Raw genomic sequence first — 18,241 nt, 5'->3', positions numbered from 1 at the left:
GTTTCCGTTACATTTGCAGACATACACAGGCAGGTTCACTGGATTTAAAGCCAGATTCCAGGGGCTTTGCAATAGTGCGGTTTCCCAATGTCAGTGAATGAATGGCCATGGGAGGTGAAGCCCCTTCTAATGGTGGTTTGCATCAGACGGAAGTCCCAGGCCCTCTTCTCTCGGGCATTGGGGTTCCTGGGCACTGTCCTTGGCAGAGCTGATGGCTGAGGAGGAGCTGGGCGGATGCTTGCAATCACTTCCATGAGAGCTCTCCGGGCAGGTGCAATATTGTTTTATATACTCGATCGAACGTCGGTATATAAAAGAAAGAAATAAATAAATAAATAAATAAATATTGAAATGCTTCTGCTCTGGGCTGGTCGTGCAATAATGTCTAGGGCAGCAATCGCCGTGACTCGCAGGTTTTCTTTTCATTTTGAATATGCAGAAAAGTCAACACGTTTCTTTCTATCCTAGTGGATTTGCAGGCCAGCCACGCTGCTTTTCTTGGGAGGAAGGATAATATTTGGGATCGGAGGTGTTCCTCTTCTCCTCATAAAAATTCAAAACAGTGACCACTGAAATGAGCAGCCACTCCAGTGGGTGTAATCAGGTCACATCTTTTTCTGAATTGATACAGAAGAGGAGTGTGAGAGAGTGGAATTTATCCGGGACACTGAGATTCAAGTCCCTCTATTTTTGTGAATTGCCCTCTGCACTAGGCTGTTTTCCTATAGGTCCAAAGTTTGGGGGTGATACTGGATTCAGCCCGCACGATGTCAGGAAGGCACGGGTGAAATTGCAGCCAGTAAGACGGGTTTCAGCCACTGTTGGTTTCATCTGATTTGAGTGATTATACAGTTGGTTGTTTTGCAATATCTTGATTTATTGTAACTTCAGATTGTTCAGAATTCTGCAGCAAGGATCCTGAAGGAAAGAATCCGTGGGAGAGAGTGACCCTTTGCTTCTTACCCTTCATTGGCTCCCATTTAAGTTGCATATACATTTTAAGCTGTTACATTTTGACCTTTGAGGCTTAGAAACTGGTGGGTCCCTCTTAGCTTGCTTGTAAATTGGGATGCTGCATTCCAGCCAGACCATTGCGTTTCATGCAGAAAAATGGTCGCTTGTCCTGTAGTCAGAATACTCAGGGTTCCAGACTATGGGCTTGATCATTACTCGTATGGCTCCATTATTGTGGAATCAACTGTTCCTTAATATTCTGGAAGCTGGAGAAGTGGTGGATGCCTGGAATGCCCTTCCCGGGGAAGTGGTGAAGACTAAAACTGTGAAGGATTTCAAAGGGGCATGGGATAAACACTGTGAATCCATAAAGGCTAGAAGATGGGAATGAAGAGAAGAGCTATGGGGATGGCTTGCTGGAATGGAGACTTCTACCTGTTGATTTACTACCCTTACTCAATAAGCCTTCGCAACTCCAACATTGCTCTCTGCTTCAATGGCAAGGAGAAATGTGGGAAAGAGGATTTGCATTCAGACAACAACCAACAAGAACTGAACTACACAGTCTGGGTAAACAAGTGTGGGGGTAGCTTGCTTATTGCAGCGGTTACTACACTAAACCAATTAAGACTGATACTTCACTTTGCAAATACAGCGTTGCTCCAGGGAGAAATGTGGAAAAGAGGATTTACATTCAGACAACATCCAACAAGGCATGGATCTGTGCAGTCTGGGGAAACAAACATTGGGGTAATTTGGTTGATGCGGTGGTTACTACCCGTAACCATTACGCCTTATGCTCACCTTTTGATGCAACTCCAACGTTACTCTCTGCATGAATGGCAGGAAATTTGAATCAAACAGTTACCAACAAGGGCCCTGAACTTGGTGGTCGTTGAAACAGATAAGTATGGGAAAATAAGTGTGGGAGCTTGATGGGCAGACTGGATGGGCAGACTGGTCTTTTTCTGCCATCATTTCTATGTTTCTATTATCTGCAGCTTTGCAGGGCCTTGAAAATGTGGCTTTTCAGCCAGTTTGTGTTTGGGAAGAGGGCCTTCTAGGGAGAATGTTTCTGGAAGTTGGGGGTGTATTGTTGGTTGATGGGAATGGCATCTCCTTTTATCATGGATCATGTAGCTTTGTTTATGTAGTTTTTTTCTTTTATTTTTGAGATTTTCTAATTTTTTTCTTAAAAGTATATCTTATTGACATATTCAACTGAACCATTACATTTCTGCCCATTAATATATTTGGAAATGGCATCCAATATGTTTTGAGGTACTAGGTTACTCTGCCCTGCTGCACAAGAAGTTGGAGGCCATCCTGGAGGTGATGGGATTAAATTGTTGGTTGTGTGTACCGAGTATTTGTAATCTTTTTGTGCTGGGTAGCTTTTACGATTATTGTGAATCATATGCTACCATAGTAAATGATTACAGACCAAAATGGGCCATCCAGTCTGGCTAGATGCATATATGAAATCCCTTAATGCGGCGACTCCTCCTCCTCCTCACCCCTAGTATTCTTAGAACTTGACTGAAAGCCATTTCTGGCTGTCTGGCACCCCTGCTGTGGATCTAAAGTTAAAACTCCACTGAGGCTTTACTTAGAAGAGACCTGCAAGGAAGTGGCGATCATTCCAAAATTCACATTGGCCAGCCTTCCTTCTGCCTCTGTAGGGAAGAATTATTCGATGTTAAGGGTGGTAGGTAGCTGCAGAGATTATCCTCCTGTTTCTTAGGCGGTCTGACAAGGGACCAGCTTGTTCGTGTATGCATGATATGAGATGCAGCCTTTTTTTTTTTTAAAAGCTTCCCGGTCTGGTGAATGCTATATCATTAGAACCAGTGATGGGCTGTCCCAGTTAGCTTGCATAACAAGTAATTGATTGTGTTAGGTGTAAGCTGCTCTTTTTTTTTTTTGATGGGTTTTAGTACTGTGCCGGCTTTCCAGGAGTACAGAAGCCAGAGGTCTGAAGAAAACTTGCATGCCCTCAAAAGCCCTGGGAATGTAATACCTATAATTGGATCAGCATTAAAAGATATCGCAACCTAGGAACTATTGCAGCTACAGACTTGTTGGGGGAGCAGGTTTTTAAACCTAATCCTTGATCAGGCCTACGTAGCGGTATTGATCTAAAGTGGTGTGCTGGTGATGGTAGAGTGCAGATGCATGCCTGCCTGCCTGCCGAGGAGGAGAATTGCGGCCTAACAGCATCTCAAAACCACAGGTGACTTGAAAAGGAAGCAGCAGGAAGTGAGCTGCCAAATTCATTCTGCAGTGCTGGAAACCTTGCTCCTGCCATGTGCGGCTGCTCCTGTTCTTATTCGGAGCCTTTCCAGCGAAGGGGGCAGAATCCAGAGGGCCCGCGAGGAAGCGATGGGATCATGTATGCCGCAAGGAGCGTGCTTCTGCTGAAATACTACTCTGCGCTTCTTACTGAATGAAATCTGTATCGGCGTTCGCAGTGGGTTAGTTTTCGATCGAAGAAAAACTGCTGTTTGCGTTCTTTCTTTCCCTTTCTAAAGATGGCCCCCTTCCCTCTTATTTTGCCTTTTTTTCTTTTGGTTTCTCGCTGTGTGTAATCTCTGGGAAAAGTATCAGCCTGGAGGCTGCAGCAGAAGGCACCTGCTGGTGTTTTACCTGAGCATCGACGTGGCGTCCTAACACAGTAGATCCATCCAGTCTGTCCCTGGGTTTCTGTCCCCTCTGCCACGGATATACCCCAGCTGCCAGCCACACTGCCTGATGTCTCTCGTTATATTGCTGTTCTTGGTATTCTGCTACTGTGGGCCGATGCACACACCAGATATCTCACTCTCTCGCTCTCTCCCCACCTCCCCACACACTTCACACCCAGCAGCCCTCTCTTCCCACATCTAACTGCAAGGCTCTGCGATCTAAAGGCCGATATTAGCATGGCTGTTGACTGTGCTGGCCTCTTAGGTTTCCCGTGTAGTCTTTTGGGCAGAGACAGCTGCATACGTGCCTGCGTTTCCACTAGGACTTCTTTACATGCCATTCATTCTGGCAACCCCAAAGCTACTTCTTGAATCATTCAAATAGGGCATGTTAAACCCATGCCACTAGGTAATTTCAATGTAGTATTAGCCAGGTAGAGTAAAGAAAGCTATTGCGCTCGCTGGGAGAGAGGACAAGGCAATAGATCTGCTTTACATGATCTGCCAGGTACTTGTCGGAAACAGGATGCCGGGCTCGAAGGCCTTTGGTCTGATCCAGCATGGCACTTCTTATGTGTCTATCTTAGCTGGCACATGACAGATCCAGATTGCCTCGAGTCTGGTGGCAGACGATATTGTTCTGTCCCTGTAAGATTTGCAGTGGAGGGCTGCTGTATATTGCTTTTATAGATCAGTTCTTGGGGGGGCTCGCTCTTTCTCTGCTAGTGGTGAAATAACTGGAGAGAGAAACGGGGGTGGGTGGGTGGAGGGGCAATGCCATTCGATGAGATCGCACAGACTAGTGCAAGCGACAGGCGCACAGTCCTGGTCTGATATTCAGGATAGCCATGATGAATATTCATTGAGCATATTTGCATACAGTTGGCTTGAGGATGGGGTTAATTTACATAGTGTTTCTTTCTTTCTCTTTTTTTAACTTGGGGAAAACAAAACCCATTTCTGATCCTGCAGGACAGAGTTTGTGCTCCTCTGTCTTGAGGGATTAGGAGAATCTGTCTTCAGGTGATTCAATGCTTAGTGCTTGGCCCTTAACCCTCCACAGTGCTTCATCTGTGTTTGTGGTGCGTCTCTCTCATGCACTGATGGTGAGGAATACCAATAACTTTGTTTTTCGGTTTTATTTTTTTTTATTTCCTGGGGATTTATCATTTTTTTTAATATAACAAACAAAACTGGAAGAAAATCAGTGGGGTAAAAGAATCCACTGATTTTTCTCTCTTTAAAAAAAAAAAAAAAAAAGAAATTGTTTATTAAATGTAGAATACTAATATAGCTAGCAGTGTAGTATAACATTACACTCAAACAAGTAAATATCCATTTTTGTGAAGTGTTTGCATCCAGCGTGGGAAGGTGGACTGTGTGCGTGCCAGAGCGATCCCAGCTCTGATGGTTGCCCACTGCAGTGAGAGAGGAGATGCAATAGGGGGGCATGGTGGATGTTTAAAACCCTTCCCTTAGAGCTGGTGAGAGCTTGTTTATTTTAAAGGTGAATGTGGATGCTGCAGTTACTTGGAATTAAACTGTCTCTCCGCTGTTTGTGGTGGATTCGAGCTCCCTAGGCCTGGCAAGAGCACAGAGTGTTTACAAAAGGGATTTTTTTTTTTTTTTTGAAGCCGAGCTAAAGGTTCGTTTGCCATGATGCAGCTTTGCCAAATGGAGCACCAGGTTTTGTCTGCATCGGCTTGACGCCATTGGGTCTGAAGACGATTGTGATGCCGGGGGAAGTGCGCAGCGAGGAGAGGGAAGAGATAAACACGATACTGCCGAGGTCCCTATTTGGGCCGGTTTAGCAGAATGAGGAAGTTGCACCTCCTGCCTGTGTGGTCTGAGGTCCCGGATTCAGATTCTTTTTGCTTTGTTTTTCTTACAGGGTGATGGCTGCCGCACTGTCCCCCTCTTGGGGCATGTAGGGTTTGACAGCATGCCCGACCAGCTGGTTAATAAATCCATTAATCATGGCTTTTGTTTCAACATCCTGTGTGTGGGTGAGTATTTTTACAGCAGCATAGTCTGGTAGCTAACAAATTGGGTTTGGTCTATTGGACACCACAAAGTTATCTAAGGTCTGGTTAATGTTCGCTGCTCATCGCACTGTAGCTCACTGCTCCTCGCTGAGAAGGTGAGTCGTGCACAGGTTGTCATATTTAAACATATGGGGGTTGATCACAGAAATTTTTGATACAAAGTAAATGCTGATATGGGTGATTACAGCGAGGGGGGGAAGGGACCAGCAGCATCTTGCACTGCCCGGCTCTTGATCCTTGGGCTGCGGAGGCGGCGTCTGCAGCCCCTGGGAGAGAGGCCGAATCGCCTCGCCACACCGATGCCTTCTGGTAGGCCATGGAGCCTGCCTGCACGCGGCTCCACCAGAAACTGGAGGCTGGCCTCTTGGAGAATCATCACTGTGGCGGCGGCGGCTGGGCGTGTGGGAAATGTAGGGGGGCGAGGCGGGCAGGCGGGAACACCTTTGAAGCTGCAAATAAAAAGCATGAGCTGAAAGCTTGAGAACGAGCTTGTGAATGCATTACAGTAAGGGCCGGATAGAGTCCAGATTGTGGCGCTGTGCGCGTATTTCTGCCTTTACCCCCCCCCCCCACCCCCCCTTGACGTTTTCTTACGCAGCATCCCCTCAGCAGGGGGGCTGAGGGGATGTCAGCTAGCCAGATCCTGTTTCACATCCCATCTGAGCTTTGGAAAGCCACCTTTGGTGTTTACAATTACAAAATGTTTCCTAGATGTTTTAGCAGCTCTCAAAGCAAACCAGGTGTTACTGGGACACTGCACCCATCACCTGTCTTCCTGGTTCTCTTTTTTTTTTTAACTTTTCATTGCATTTTCATTTAGTGACGCCCCCCCCCCCCCCCCCCAGTCCTCGTTAGCTGTTTCTGGATCACTGGCTCCTCAGTAGTGCCACATGATTAGCTAATGAAGGGTATGGGCAGGAAAGGTGATAGCTCTGTGCCCGTACCTCTGCTCTTTTCAGGTTAGGGGGTGGGGGATGGGGCTGGTGCTAGTGTTCACAGCATGTGTGGAAAGCCAGTGTAACGTCCCTAGCGCTGCATAAAGTGCAGTGGGATTTTTGAGATGCGCAGGACCCTCCGTCCTCGTTCCTCGGAAAGGCTGCAGCCTCGGCAAAGTGCCTCCTAATGCCACAGGAGAAGGGGGAAAAAATATCCCCACTGTTAAGCCAGCAACAACATAATCCGCAGCACCCAGACTTCTCAAGGTCTCCCGGCCAGCCTTGGCCTCTAAGATACTGTGGGCTTGGAGTCTGAGGTGTGCGTGGCGGACGGCACAAATCCTAAAGGGCCATAAAAGAATTTATTAACCGTGGCTCGCTCCTCAGGCTCTTGCCCACATCTTTTTTTCCCAAGGGTGAAGGAAATCCTTGGCCCAGGCAGGGGTTGTGTAGAATCCCAAAGCTGTGTGTTACCCTTCCTCTTTGGGACATGGACACTTACAAACCTGGCTGGACTCTCTGGCTGGGTGTTCAACTTAAAGTTTACTTGGATTGTGTTCAGAATAATCAAGAGGTGCAGCAAATAAAATGTCCAGTTACATCCAGGGTCCTTAAGTTTACAAGAGCCAGGATTTAATTGATCTCTACCTCCTGTGGATGTGTCCTTTCAGGCAGGGGCTTGAAACCTGCTTATCCTGCAATGCATGGAACAAGTAAGTGCGCTGGGATGTCCTAACCACGATGGACACCCACCCAGTACCGGAGGGGCATGGAGAATTCTGCACTCCAACCTGGCAGTGTCCTGCGTCTCGGGGTGGAAACATTGTTGTGGGTCTCTGGATGTCCTCCTATTTTCCCCGTCTGAACCCCTCGTCAAAACAGATGCAAATGCAGCCTTCTGGGAGGAAATGTCGGCCACCGAAAGCAATGCTTCCAGCTTCAGGCAAGGAAGGGTGGCAGAAAAACACCTTCCTTCCCTTTTGGTGAACATCTAAATCTCAGATTAAGACACTTTTTTTTCTCTCCTCTTGGACGGAGCAAAGAGGCACATGGCTCCCTCTTGACCCACAGAGCCGGGGACTTTGCCTGTCAAAAGGCCAGAGCCGTAGCTAGCTTATGGCTGAGGCCAAAGGCGCCATCCACCAGGGGAGCATTTCTCTTATAACGTCCTGGAAGATCCATCTCACCTCCACACCATCCAGTACAAGAAGCGACTGAGCCTGCTCCTGGTGTCTCACCTACCCTTAGAGCTGTCTCGGGGGGGGGGGGACAGCAGGCCAAATGAGGCCGCGCTCCCCCTCTGCAGTCAAGAGAAGGGCGACCCATGGGGCCGAAAGCAGAAGCCTCTGCCTCCAACTCTGCAGTCAGAAGTGCGGCCGTGGAGCTGCAGGCAGCATCATCCACCTCCCACCCCCGGAAGTCAGGAGTAGCACGGCACATGGAGCAGCGCTGGCCTCCTCCACACCCTGGCATTTAGGAATAGCGGGGCCTAAACGTTGGCCTCCCACCCCTGGAATTCAGGAGGACCTCAGCCTGCGGAGCAGCGTCAGCCTCCTCCACTGTTCGGCAGTTAGGAATAGCAGAGACTAAAGAAAAACACTGGCCTCCCATGACCCCCCCCCCCTCCCTTCACTGGCTGTTAGGAGGAGCACAGACCACAGAGAGAGAGAGAGAGAGAGTATGAACAAACGTAGGTGTGTATGACTGAGCATGAGTGTGAAAAAGAGAGAGAGGAAAAGTATGTGAGAGAGTAAATGAGCCCAAGTATGTGATTGTGCAAGTGAGACAGAAAGCAAATGAGTGTGTGCATGTGTGAACATGTCTGTGTATGATTGTGCCTATGAGACAGAGCAAATGAGCATGTCATTGTGTATGTGAGACTGAATTGAGCGAGTGAGGGGACGTGTGTGTGTGTGAGCGAGTGAGGGGATGTGTGTGTGTGAGCGAGTGAGGGGACAAGTGGGGGTGTGTGTGTGTGTATTCTGGGTTCAGACCGTGCACACTGGCATTCGTCCCAGGGGTTCTGACCTGGGGACTAATCTCACTGGGGTCTACACTGGGAGTTACCTGAGGGGCTTGCCACCTACATGCACACAGGATTGCTTCCGGGGCTTACCCAATGTAAACACCCACAATTACTGGGATTATACCCAGGAGCTTATTCCCCACACAAACTTTGACTTAATATAATCACGGTTCCAGATATTTAGGAAAGTAAGTTTGAGCAATCAGAGGTTAGAACAAATAAAATCAGATCAAACAGAAGAATTAGTTGCAGATAACAATTACTACTTCTTTATAAAGCTTACATGCTTCCAAAGGATCAGTCTGTGCTATCAAATCCGGAAACACTCTCTCCTTCTCTTGTTATTTCTTCTTATACACTAAATGCTTGGGAGAGCTGCAGTGTTCCTGCTCTCTGTGCTCTTATCAGTTTCAGGTGCAGGTTTGTGGCCTTCACTCTCTGAGTTTAGTATCAGTTAATTGCTTACTTTCTTACCATAGAGTTACTGGCTCTAAGTTCTCAAATTCTTGCCTACTCGTAAACATTTCAGAGTGCAAAACTGTAACTGAGTTCACTCAGTTTGAAGGCCTGTGGTCGGGTGAGAAATCTAAATCCATACAACCTAAATAATCTTCAGCCAAAGTAATCAGAAATAATTGAATTACAGAGTGCAAATAAGCATGTGTGTTTAGAGAAGAAAAAGTTGGTATGCAACAACCCCTCCCCTATCCCTGCTAATCCATGACAGAGCATCTTGAAATCAGAAGTTCCCAGGTATGGAAAGGGTTAGTTTTAATTATTGGGAGTTATTTGTGTTTGCTGCTTTCAAACATTTTAATGCCATTTGGAAAAGTTTTATATGATGCTATCTTGAAATATTTCCTTTTAGTTTGGTTGTACTATTAATAATTGATGTTTTATATAGTTTCTGAGATGTGCATTCGTTTTTGCCGAATTGGAAAATTTAAACAAAATTGTCCAATTCGGCATGTTTCGGGGAGCCCTAAAAACGATCGGGATTTTCCTGTTTTTTCGTGAAAAATCGTTTTTCGGGTTAGCGCGCGCTAACTCCCATTAGTGCGCACTAACAAAAAGTAACAAAATCTAACGTTTTTTCTTAGTGCGGGCTAACCCAAAAAAACCCTCCAATCCACAAAAAAATGAAATTTCCCGCGGCAGCCAAAGAATAACACAAACACAAAAAATGATTCACATCTCTTTATTTCATAAGGATTGGTTATATTTCTGTTTTCCCTTGTTACACTGCATACAGATCCATTTCAGTTTTTGTCTGCATGTTTCTAATTATACTTTATAGTCTCTTTATTCTTTATTTGGTGAGGGTCTGTCTGTGTTCTGCATGTGTGATTGAGGTGAGGCATTCTGCTAGTGTATAGCTTCTGTGTATGAGTCTAGCAGATTGACTTGTTCTGGTGTATTGGTGTTTTAGGGACTGGTGTAACATTTGCAGTGTTGACTTTTCATAGGTAGTTACTGTTACTGTTTGAGTGCTGGCAGTTAGTGCTGTTTTTGGTATGGGAGGTTTTACTTTTTTCCATCTGTAATTTAGTTTACTCATGGCATTCCCAGGGCCAAGCCGACACTGAACACACACTACCACAGGCCTAATACCATATGGGTTCCAAATGTTTTGTTTTGCAGCGTTTTATGGTTGGCACTATAGCAGTGCATATAAATACAGTATACATGCTGTAATTGATATTTTTACCTCAAAGTCCTTGTTCAGGTAAAATCTATTATATGTATTATATTACATATCTAGTATATGTAATACCTATTAATAATGTCAATGTAAAGCCTGTTGCTAAGTTATTGTTAAATGTAAACCGCGGTGATGTATCTCTTTACGTACTGCGGTATATAAAAACCCTTAAATAAATAAAATAAATAAATATTATAAATGCATAATTTTTAAGTGTGTGTGTGTGTAGGGGGCAACTAGGGAGGAGAGGGATGCAGGTCTGTAAGATTTACCTAGAGTGCCTGATACCCAGTGGCGTAGCCAGAATTGATTTTTTGGGTGGGCACAAGGTTAACATGGGTGGGCTGTAGGCATGCAGGTCTACTAGTTGTTTTTTTACTGATAAATAATGCCAAATTATGCAGCATAGCATTCACATCTACGCCTAAGTATGAGGCTTACTTAATGATACAAACATAATTCATGGTGATTTGTGGTACTTTAGCCTTCTTATTATTACGATTTTATACACGGCTCCTACCTGTCCATAAATTTTGAGAGAGCGGTTGTGTTGCTTATATTTAAATTGCTAACATCTCAAAATATAGATATATATTTTTACCTTTGTTGTCTGACCTTTGTATTTTTCTAATCAGTTGGTCCTGGTCTCTCTTTCCCATTTTTTCCCTTATAGCTCATTTCCTAATTCCTTTTCAGTGTCTTTCTTCTATTACTGTCTTCTTCCCTCCACACACACACACACATACACGCTTTCTCTCACAGACTCCCTCTCACACACTCAAGCTGTCACTCTCATATGCTCTCCCCCCCCCCCCCCCCCCACAAGCTCACATTCAAGTTCTCACTTTCTCACCCCTCCCCAGGCTTATATTCTTTTGCACACACAGACGCACATCCAGGCACCCATGCTCCCAGTCTCACCCACACATATTCAAGCTCCCATTCTCATCCATACATATACACATTTAAGGTACTGTTCTCACCCACACATACACACATTCAAGCACCCATTCTTATCCACATATTCAAGCTTCCATTCTCACCCACCCACACAAACCCAGGCTCTCATTCTCACCCATATATACACACATTCAAGCTCCCATTCTCACCCACCCACAAACCCAGGCTCCCATTCTCAACCACACATACACACATTCGAGCTCCCATTCACCCACATATTCAAGCTTCCATTCTCACCCACATACACACCCAGGCTCCAGTTTTCACCCACACACACTCCCATTCTCATCCACACATACACATTCAAGCACGTGCACAGCTTCCGCTTTCTCCCCCAGAGCAGGAAGATCAGCTGCCTCTCCTGCTGCCACCGGCCTCCTGCTATCTTCGGGCGTCGGGCCGTACTGCCCGCCGAACTTCCTGTCGGGGGGGGGAGGGGGGAGCGGAAGCGCAGCGCACAACGTCCGCTTCCTCCCCCCCCCAAGCAGGAAGATTGGCGGACCATACGGCCTGACGCCCAAAGAAGATAGCAGGAGGCCGGTGGCAGCAGGAGAGGCAGCTGATCTTCCTGCTTTGGGGGAGAAAGCGGAAGCTGTGCGCAGCGCTTCCGCTCCCCCAAACAGGAAGTTCGGCGGGCCGTTTGACCCGAAGATAGCAGGAGGAACGGGTGGCAGCAGGAGAGGCCAGCTGATCTTCCTGCATTGGGGGGAGGAAGCGGAAGCTGCGCGCGGCGCTTCCGCTCCCCCCCCCCCCCATACAGGAAGACCGGTTGGCCATACGGCCGCAGCAGCGCTTCCCCACGTGTGCCGTGATGGCGCGCGAGGCGTGGGTTCTCTTGTTCGCTGTCGCGGGGATGGGATCCCGCGACAGCCTTGCAGTTCCGGTGCTAGTTGGGTGGGCCTGGGTCTAAGTTGGGTGGGCACCTGCCCACCCAGGCCCACCCGTGGCTACGCCACTGCTGATACCCATACACTGGCCCTAGGGAAGGGGTGGAAAGTGTGATTAGCTGGAAGGTGATAAAGGGTGAAGAGGGAGAAGGAGGATTTGGGGGTGAGGAGTTTTGAAGAGAACAAGAGGATGAAGCTGAAGTTGAGAGGGAAGGACAAGGCGGCCTGATAGCTGGAGGTAAAATCAACTCCCTGAGGGGGAGATGGAGGACTGAGAGGGGGGCAATAGGGAGAGTTGGGGAGATGTAGGATTGGCACAGAGAAGGGGGGGGGGGAATGGAATCTAGATGAGTGGATAGAGAGGCAGAGATAAAGACAATGAAGAGAAAGGAAAGAATATTATTAGACAAGAGATGTAGGCAAGGAACTGAAGAAGACAGGAGAGAGATGAAATAGAAAATGAACAGGAGACCCTGTAAAGGAGTTAGGAGACCAAGAAAAGGAAAGCAGTATAAAGAGATGAGGACCAACGTGATTAGAAAAATAAAATGCCCAGACAGCAGGGGTAGAAAAAAGCATTTTATATTCCTGGCCCCTCCCTTGGTTGGGACTGTGAATTACCCCTATGCTTGGGGTGGGGAGTACCACATGAGAAATTATATTGACAAATACGATTTATCTTCGGGTTCGTAGCCTGTGTGGAGGATGAGACAGGGTCCCGGTCACCCTGATACCACAAGCCTGTTCCCTTCCCAAACAATCTCTCACTTGTGGTACCACAGACCAGATAAAATCATCACACCAGAGTAAAACAGTAATTAACCCTTTTACTAGTATTGTGTAATTAGACAGAACATTAAATGGGATAACACTGGTCTCTGGTTTCTTAACCTTTTCTGACTTTTCTTGTTTTCTTAGTTATAAATTTTTGCATAAGTTATGTTAAAGAATTAGGGATTATAATTATACATTGTATTTTTTTTCCATCTTTTACTTTATTATGTAGTTTTTTTGTTTAATTATCTTTAGTTTTTCTTATATTTTGAAGTTGTGAACCGTCTTGGTCAGACTTTGTCTGTGAAAGTCGGTATATAAAATGTTTTAAATAAATAAAGTATAGTAGTGAAGTATAATATAAACTTGCAGTTTTCTTATTTTATATCAGGCAATGCAGAAATAACACTGGGGATGGCCTGATAGCCAGGGCAGCCAACATACTCATATGGACAGTAAAAAAAACAAAACAAGGAATGCTAATAGAGGTTGGAGGGAAAAGCAGTGAAGTGCACAGCTTTAAAAAAAATTCTTTACCACTGAGTACTCAAGAGGGGGAAGGGGAACGTATTCACCCCAATGTCACCAGTTTGTAAAGAGCATCCCCTGTCACAAACAAAATTGTGTGAAAAAAAAAATCAAGAAAATGAAGTCGTCCCTCTTGATGGAGCTGGCTGGATTACAAACCAAACTGAAGCAGATGTGAAAGGTCTTTCTCTCCTGGGGAGCTTCCCCTAAAGGTTTACTTGGTACTAAACAGAAAGCTGGTCTGGTTTCAGTCTCTTACAGAGAGACCACTGTCCATCAGCTCCTCTGTCCCAGCCCTATCTTGTGAGGCTGTGGCAAGGGTTTATGCTTGACTTTAACTGAAAGGCTGAAGCAGTTAAGATGAGATACTGAATTTGGGGACAAAAAGTAAAGAAATAAACCTTCTCCCTCCTCTAAGATACTCTGTGCAAAGTTTACTTATCTCAGTCTCTTAGGAGGATGATCCATCCATGTGTTCCTGGGCCTGGATATCTCTGGAAAGGAAGTCTCTCAGCTCCTGGCTCCTCTGTCCCTTGTTGGGATTTTACATGTAGCTTGGTTATGAAACAAGAACAGCTGTCTGTCTATTTCCTCAGAGCACAGGCTTCTGTCTCTCCCTCTCGATAATTAGGTCTTCAAGAGAAGAACTGATTGCAGGGCTGCTATATGCACTCCTCTCCAACTCCTGGCTATCCCCACCCCGCACACAGCCAGCCAAATTGTGCCTTTTCTACCTTAAATGGTCTCCCAGTATTTATTTGGCTTCCTCCTCTGTTGGCTGTGTGGTGCTGTTCTCTGGGCAGGCTAAACAGTACAGCCCTTTTCCCCAACTTATTAACTCTGTGAGTGCTGGATGCTGGTTCTTTTAGAACATTTGTCATTCACAGGAGAGCACACAGGGGGTTTTGATGTATTTTTATATTCCTTCATCTTGGCTGCGGCAGCTTGCATTCTCTGCAGAGCTGAAAAACCATTTTTGACAGGTTGAAAACGCATCACTCTGATACAGACACAGCTTGGTCCACATTGTAAGGCTCCAACACATAAGCTCATGGGGGCAGGGACCTGGTTTTTTAGTAGCTTGCTACATTCAGTTTAGTAAATAGGCTGTGTCAACTTTGGGAATGTGCAGCTCATGATATCTTTTATTTTGCACAATACAGGAAGAAATGTATTTGATTTTATTTCTCTGGTGTTGCACAGCATGCAGAGTCCGGCTTCTTGGTGTTTCCCGTTCAATTTTTGAATGAAGGCTTATGGTACCATGTTTGTACTGGTTCCGAATGAGCTGGAAGTCCAAAGGAGTAGGAAGAAATTTGCTGGGTCAAAAGGAAAATGAAAGCCCCCTCCATGTAACAGAGTCTGCCAGCTTGTGGCAATTATTCATTTATACAATTCTTTTCACCTGCTCGTTCCTGGCGGTTTATAGAAATAATGGAATAAAAACATTGTGTGTCGTGGGATGAGAGTGAAAGGGCATAGCCTTGGATATAACTGAAGAAAATATTTTATTTACAGAGAGGATGGTGTAACACATGGAACAGCCCTCCTGGGAAGGTGGTGGAGATGAGGATTGTGTCAGAATTCAAGGAAATGGAGCAAGCACAGAGAATCTTTGAGGGAAAGGAAGGGACTGGACCACAAAGCTAAGTGGAGGATGTGGATGGGCCATATGGTCGTCATCTGCACATGATTAAAATCTAGAAGGTTATGATAAGGAAGGGCCATGTTCTTAAGATCTAAAAGCATGAGTAAAGATGAGGTTTTAGGTGGGATTTGAATATGGCCAGAGAGGGAGCCTGACTCACCAATTCAGTAAAGCTGTCCCAGGTGCGCAGTGCAGCAAGGTGGAGAGCACAGACTCTGGAACTGGTGATCAGAGCAGCTTTCTTGATGAATGGAGTCAGGAGGAGGGATGTAGGGAGAGCTAGAGGAGAGAGAATGAGTTGAAGAATGCAGGCACTTGTGGATAAGATTGAGCTGTGTATGGGGGAAGCCACTGCAGTGACTTTAAAGAGAGGCTTCGTGGTTGGGATAACACTGGAGGAAGATAAGTCATGCATGTGAATTGTGAAGAGAATGTAAATGGGGTTTGATGGTTTGGTGATCTCAGTTGGGGAAAATGCCGAGCCACCATGTTTGAACCCTGGCTTTTCTTCTCATTCTGAAGCGCTCCAGCCAGTACTAAGGATTTTCCTTGGAATTTTTTTGAATTCTCTGTGTCCTGGGCCAAATATGTAGCTGCAGAGAGATTTTTTTATTGCTGGAAAATTGTTTTTTATTGAACATATGGAAGTCTCTTTGTGGGCACAGCAGCAAATGACATCAGCAGGCTTTGGCTCTTGAGTTTTCTGTATGAGAGCTCGGCTTAGAGTGGCTGGTGGTTACCAAAATTGCAGTTTGATCTCTTTGCATATTATCCGCTTTAATTGTTGCCATCTAATTTATGTATGACCCATCTTTTAGCCATGTGAGTGGCTTTCAGCCTCTCCTTACAAAGCGTTCTGCACAGACAGTAAGCCAAGAAACTTAAAATAGAACAATCAAGAAAAAGTGAAAGCACAGTAATCATCGGATTAGTGAAACTGTATGGAACCGGTGAGCTGGATCCTGCAAAGAGCTTAATGAATTTCTGGTGCGTTTCCAGCTGTGGCGCAGCAGCAGAGCAATGCAGGTCGACATGGGGGAGGGGCTCTGGAGCAGCTGGGGTGGGACTGGTTCAGTGTTGCCTCACTTTGAGCCGAATATCCATGGTGCTCACCTGCTCATTCTGTCATCTCTGACTGCGTCCCTTCCAAAGAAAGCTCCTGAATCATATCCTGTCCTGGCCCTTCTCTCATTCTGTCTACACCAGATGCTTCCCAGGATGAGGACTGGGTGAGTGCAGAAGGTAATTCCGAACAGCTGACCTTTTGCTGTAATAACTGAGCCATCAGATTGATGCATCAAATCCATAGCTCTTCAGTGGTGAGGATCCTGAATAAAAAATTAACTCTAGAAAATATGATTCCCCCCCCCCCTTGGAAGAAACTCCTCTCCTCCCCTCCCCCACGTGGGTATTCCCTGCATCCAGACTTGAGTCTGTATTGGTCCCCTGTATTTGTTTTGAGAGCTTCTCAGGGTGGTGAAGCATTGTATTGCTGTTCTCTATTATCTGGAAAGATAAAGTGGCTGGGTCTGTTCGGTGAGAAAACAGTAACCCTCTTTGTTTCCCAAAGAATGATTCACTAAGGATGAGAAGATAACGGGGCTGGAGGGTTCCAGGCACAAGCGAGGCCGGGGCTGGTCTGGACCAGCTGAGAATCTGAATACAAATTCAAGGCAAAAAGCCAATGGTGGTTCCTGTACGGCCAGCAGCTTTCTGCAGGATAAGAGGCACGTTTCTCGGTGTGGGCAACGTATAACCAGGGGAAAGAGCCAAATCCATGAACACTTTTTTCCAGCCTTTTCAATTCAGGGCACTGTCGGGTCACACGCTTCCTCCATACATGCGTGCAGGAAATAGTAAGAGCTGTACGGTAGGTGGTCTGGGTAGCGCCCTGCCTTCTGATGAGCAGTTGCAGCGCTGAAAGCTCTGCCAGCCAGCTTTAGTATAAAGAAGTGAGGCTTCTGCGCTGAATCTAAAGCTGCCCTCACTACAAGTGCCGTTCTGCCAACTTAGTAACCCTGCTTGCAAGCTGATGCGCCATCAGTGCAAGCCTTCAGTTTTTCTTCCTTTTTCTTAGTGCTGCCAGTGTGTTTCTTAGGCATTTTATTTCTCTTCTGCATTTAAAAGTCCTTTAGAGAAGGCAGCTCCTGCAGTACTCTCTGCCGGACGTGGGTGAGACGGAACTGCTTCGTGCTGCAAGACACAAGGGGTAGCACCAGGCATTTCTAGCACTAGTGGTCCAGTTCTGAATAATTTTTGGTTTCTTTTGCATTTTCAAAAAATGGACTGTGAAACATATGAGAGGAGTTTGGCAAGTGTTATCCAGCAATCATTCAGCAGGAAATTGGATAACAGGAGTTTCACTCCACGGACGTGGTGTTAGAAGAAAATTGAATGTCAGGAAGTTACGTGAACTTTGCTGGCACGAGATTCTGGAATCAGTGTCTCTCTCCTCCAGCCCCTTTGTGTAGAAGTATTTTCTGTTCTTCTGGTTTTTTAACTAAGGACTTTTCAGCTTGGAGAAGAGAAGGCTGAGGGGGGATATGATAGAGGTGTTTAAAATCATGAGAGGTCTAGAATGGGTAGATGTGATTCGGTTATTTACTCTTTCGGATAATAGAAGGACTAGGGGGCATTTCATGAAGTTAGCATGGGGCACATTTAAAACTAATCGGAGAAAGTTCTTTTTCACTCAACGCACAATTAAACTCTGGAATTTGTTGCCAGAGGATGTGGTTAGTGCAGTTAGTATAGCTGGGTTCAAAAAAGGTTTGGATAAGTTCTTGGAGGAGAAGTCCATTACCTGCTATTAAGTTCACCTAGAGAATAGCCACTGCCATTAGCAATGGTAACATGGAATAGACTTAAATTTTGGGTACTTGCCAGGTTCTTATGGCCTGGATTGGCCTCTGTTGGAAACAGGTTGCTGGGCTTGATGGATCCTTGGTCTGACCCAGTATGGCGTGTTCTTATGTTCTCTGCTTGCCATTCTCCCCACATCATGATCTCTCCCACTCTCTGGGATAATCTCCCCGGGCCAGTCTGGGTGTCCTGGCTAGCCGACCCACCCCAGAGGCAGAAAGAACTCTTCAACGTGC

The 18,241-nt window shown here is 46.0% G+C and overlaps 1 protein-coding gene across 5 annotated transcripts in view; it reads left to right on the top strand.

The window, feature by feature from the left end:
* The window catches only part of SEPTIN6 (septin 6), a 52,986-nt gene that overhangs the window by 799 nt on the left and 33,946 nt on the right, over positions 1–18,241 (top strand). For all 5 annotated transcript variants that reach the window (XM_029607821.1, XM_029607820.1, XM_029607818.1 and 2 more), the window contains exon 2: positions 5,530–5,644. In XM_029607821.1, coding sequence (XP_029463681.1) covers positions 5,530–5,644 — 115 coding nt within the window. The remainder of the gene's footprint in view (positions 1–5,529; positions 5,645–18,241) is intronic.

Source organism: Rhinatrema bivittatum, chromosome 6 (genome assembly GCF_901001135.1).
Source record: "Rhinatrema bivittatum chromosome 6, aRhiBiv1.1, whole genome shotgun sequence".
In the NCBI taxonomy this organism is placed as follows: domain Eukaryota; kingdom Metazoa; phylum Chordata; class Amphibia; order Gymnophiona; family Rhinatrematidae; genus Rhinatrema; species Rhinatrema bivittatum.
This window is presented reverse-complemented; position numbering and strand designations above follow the sequence as displayed.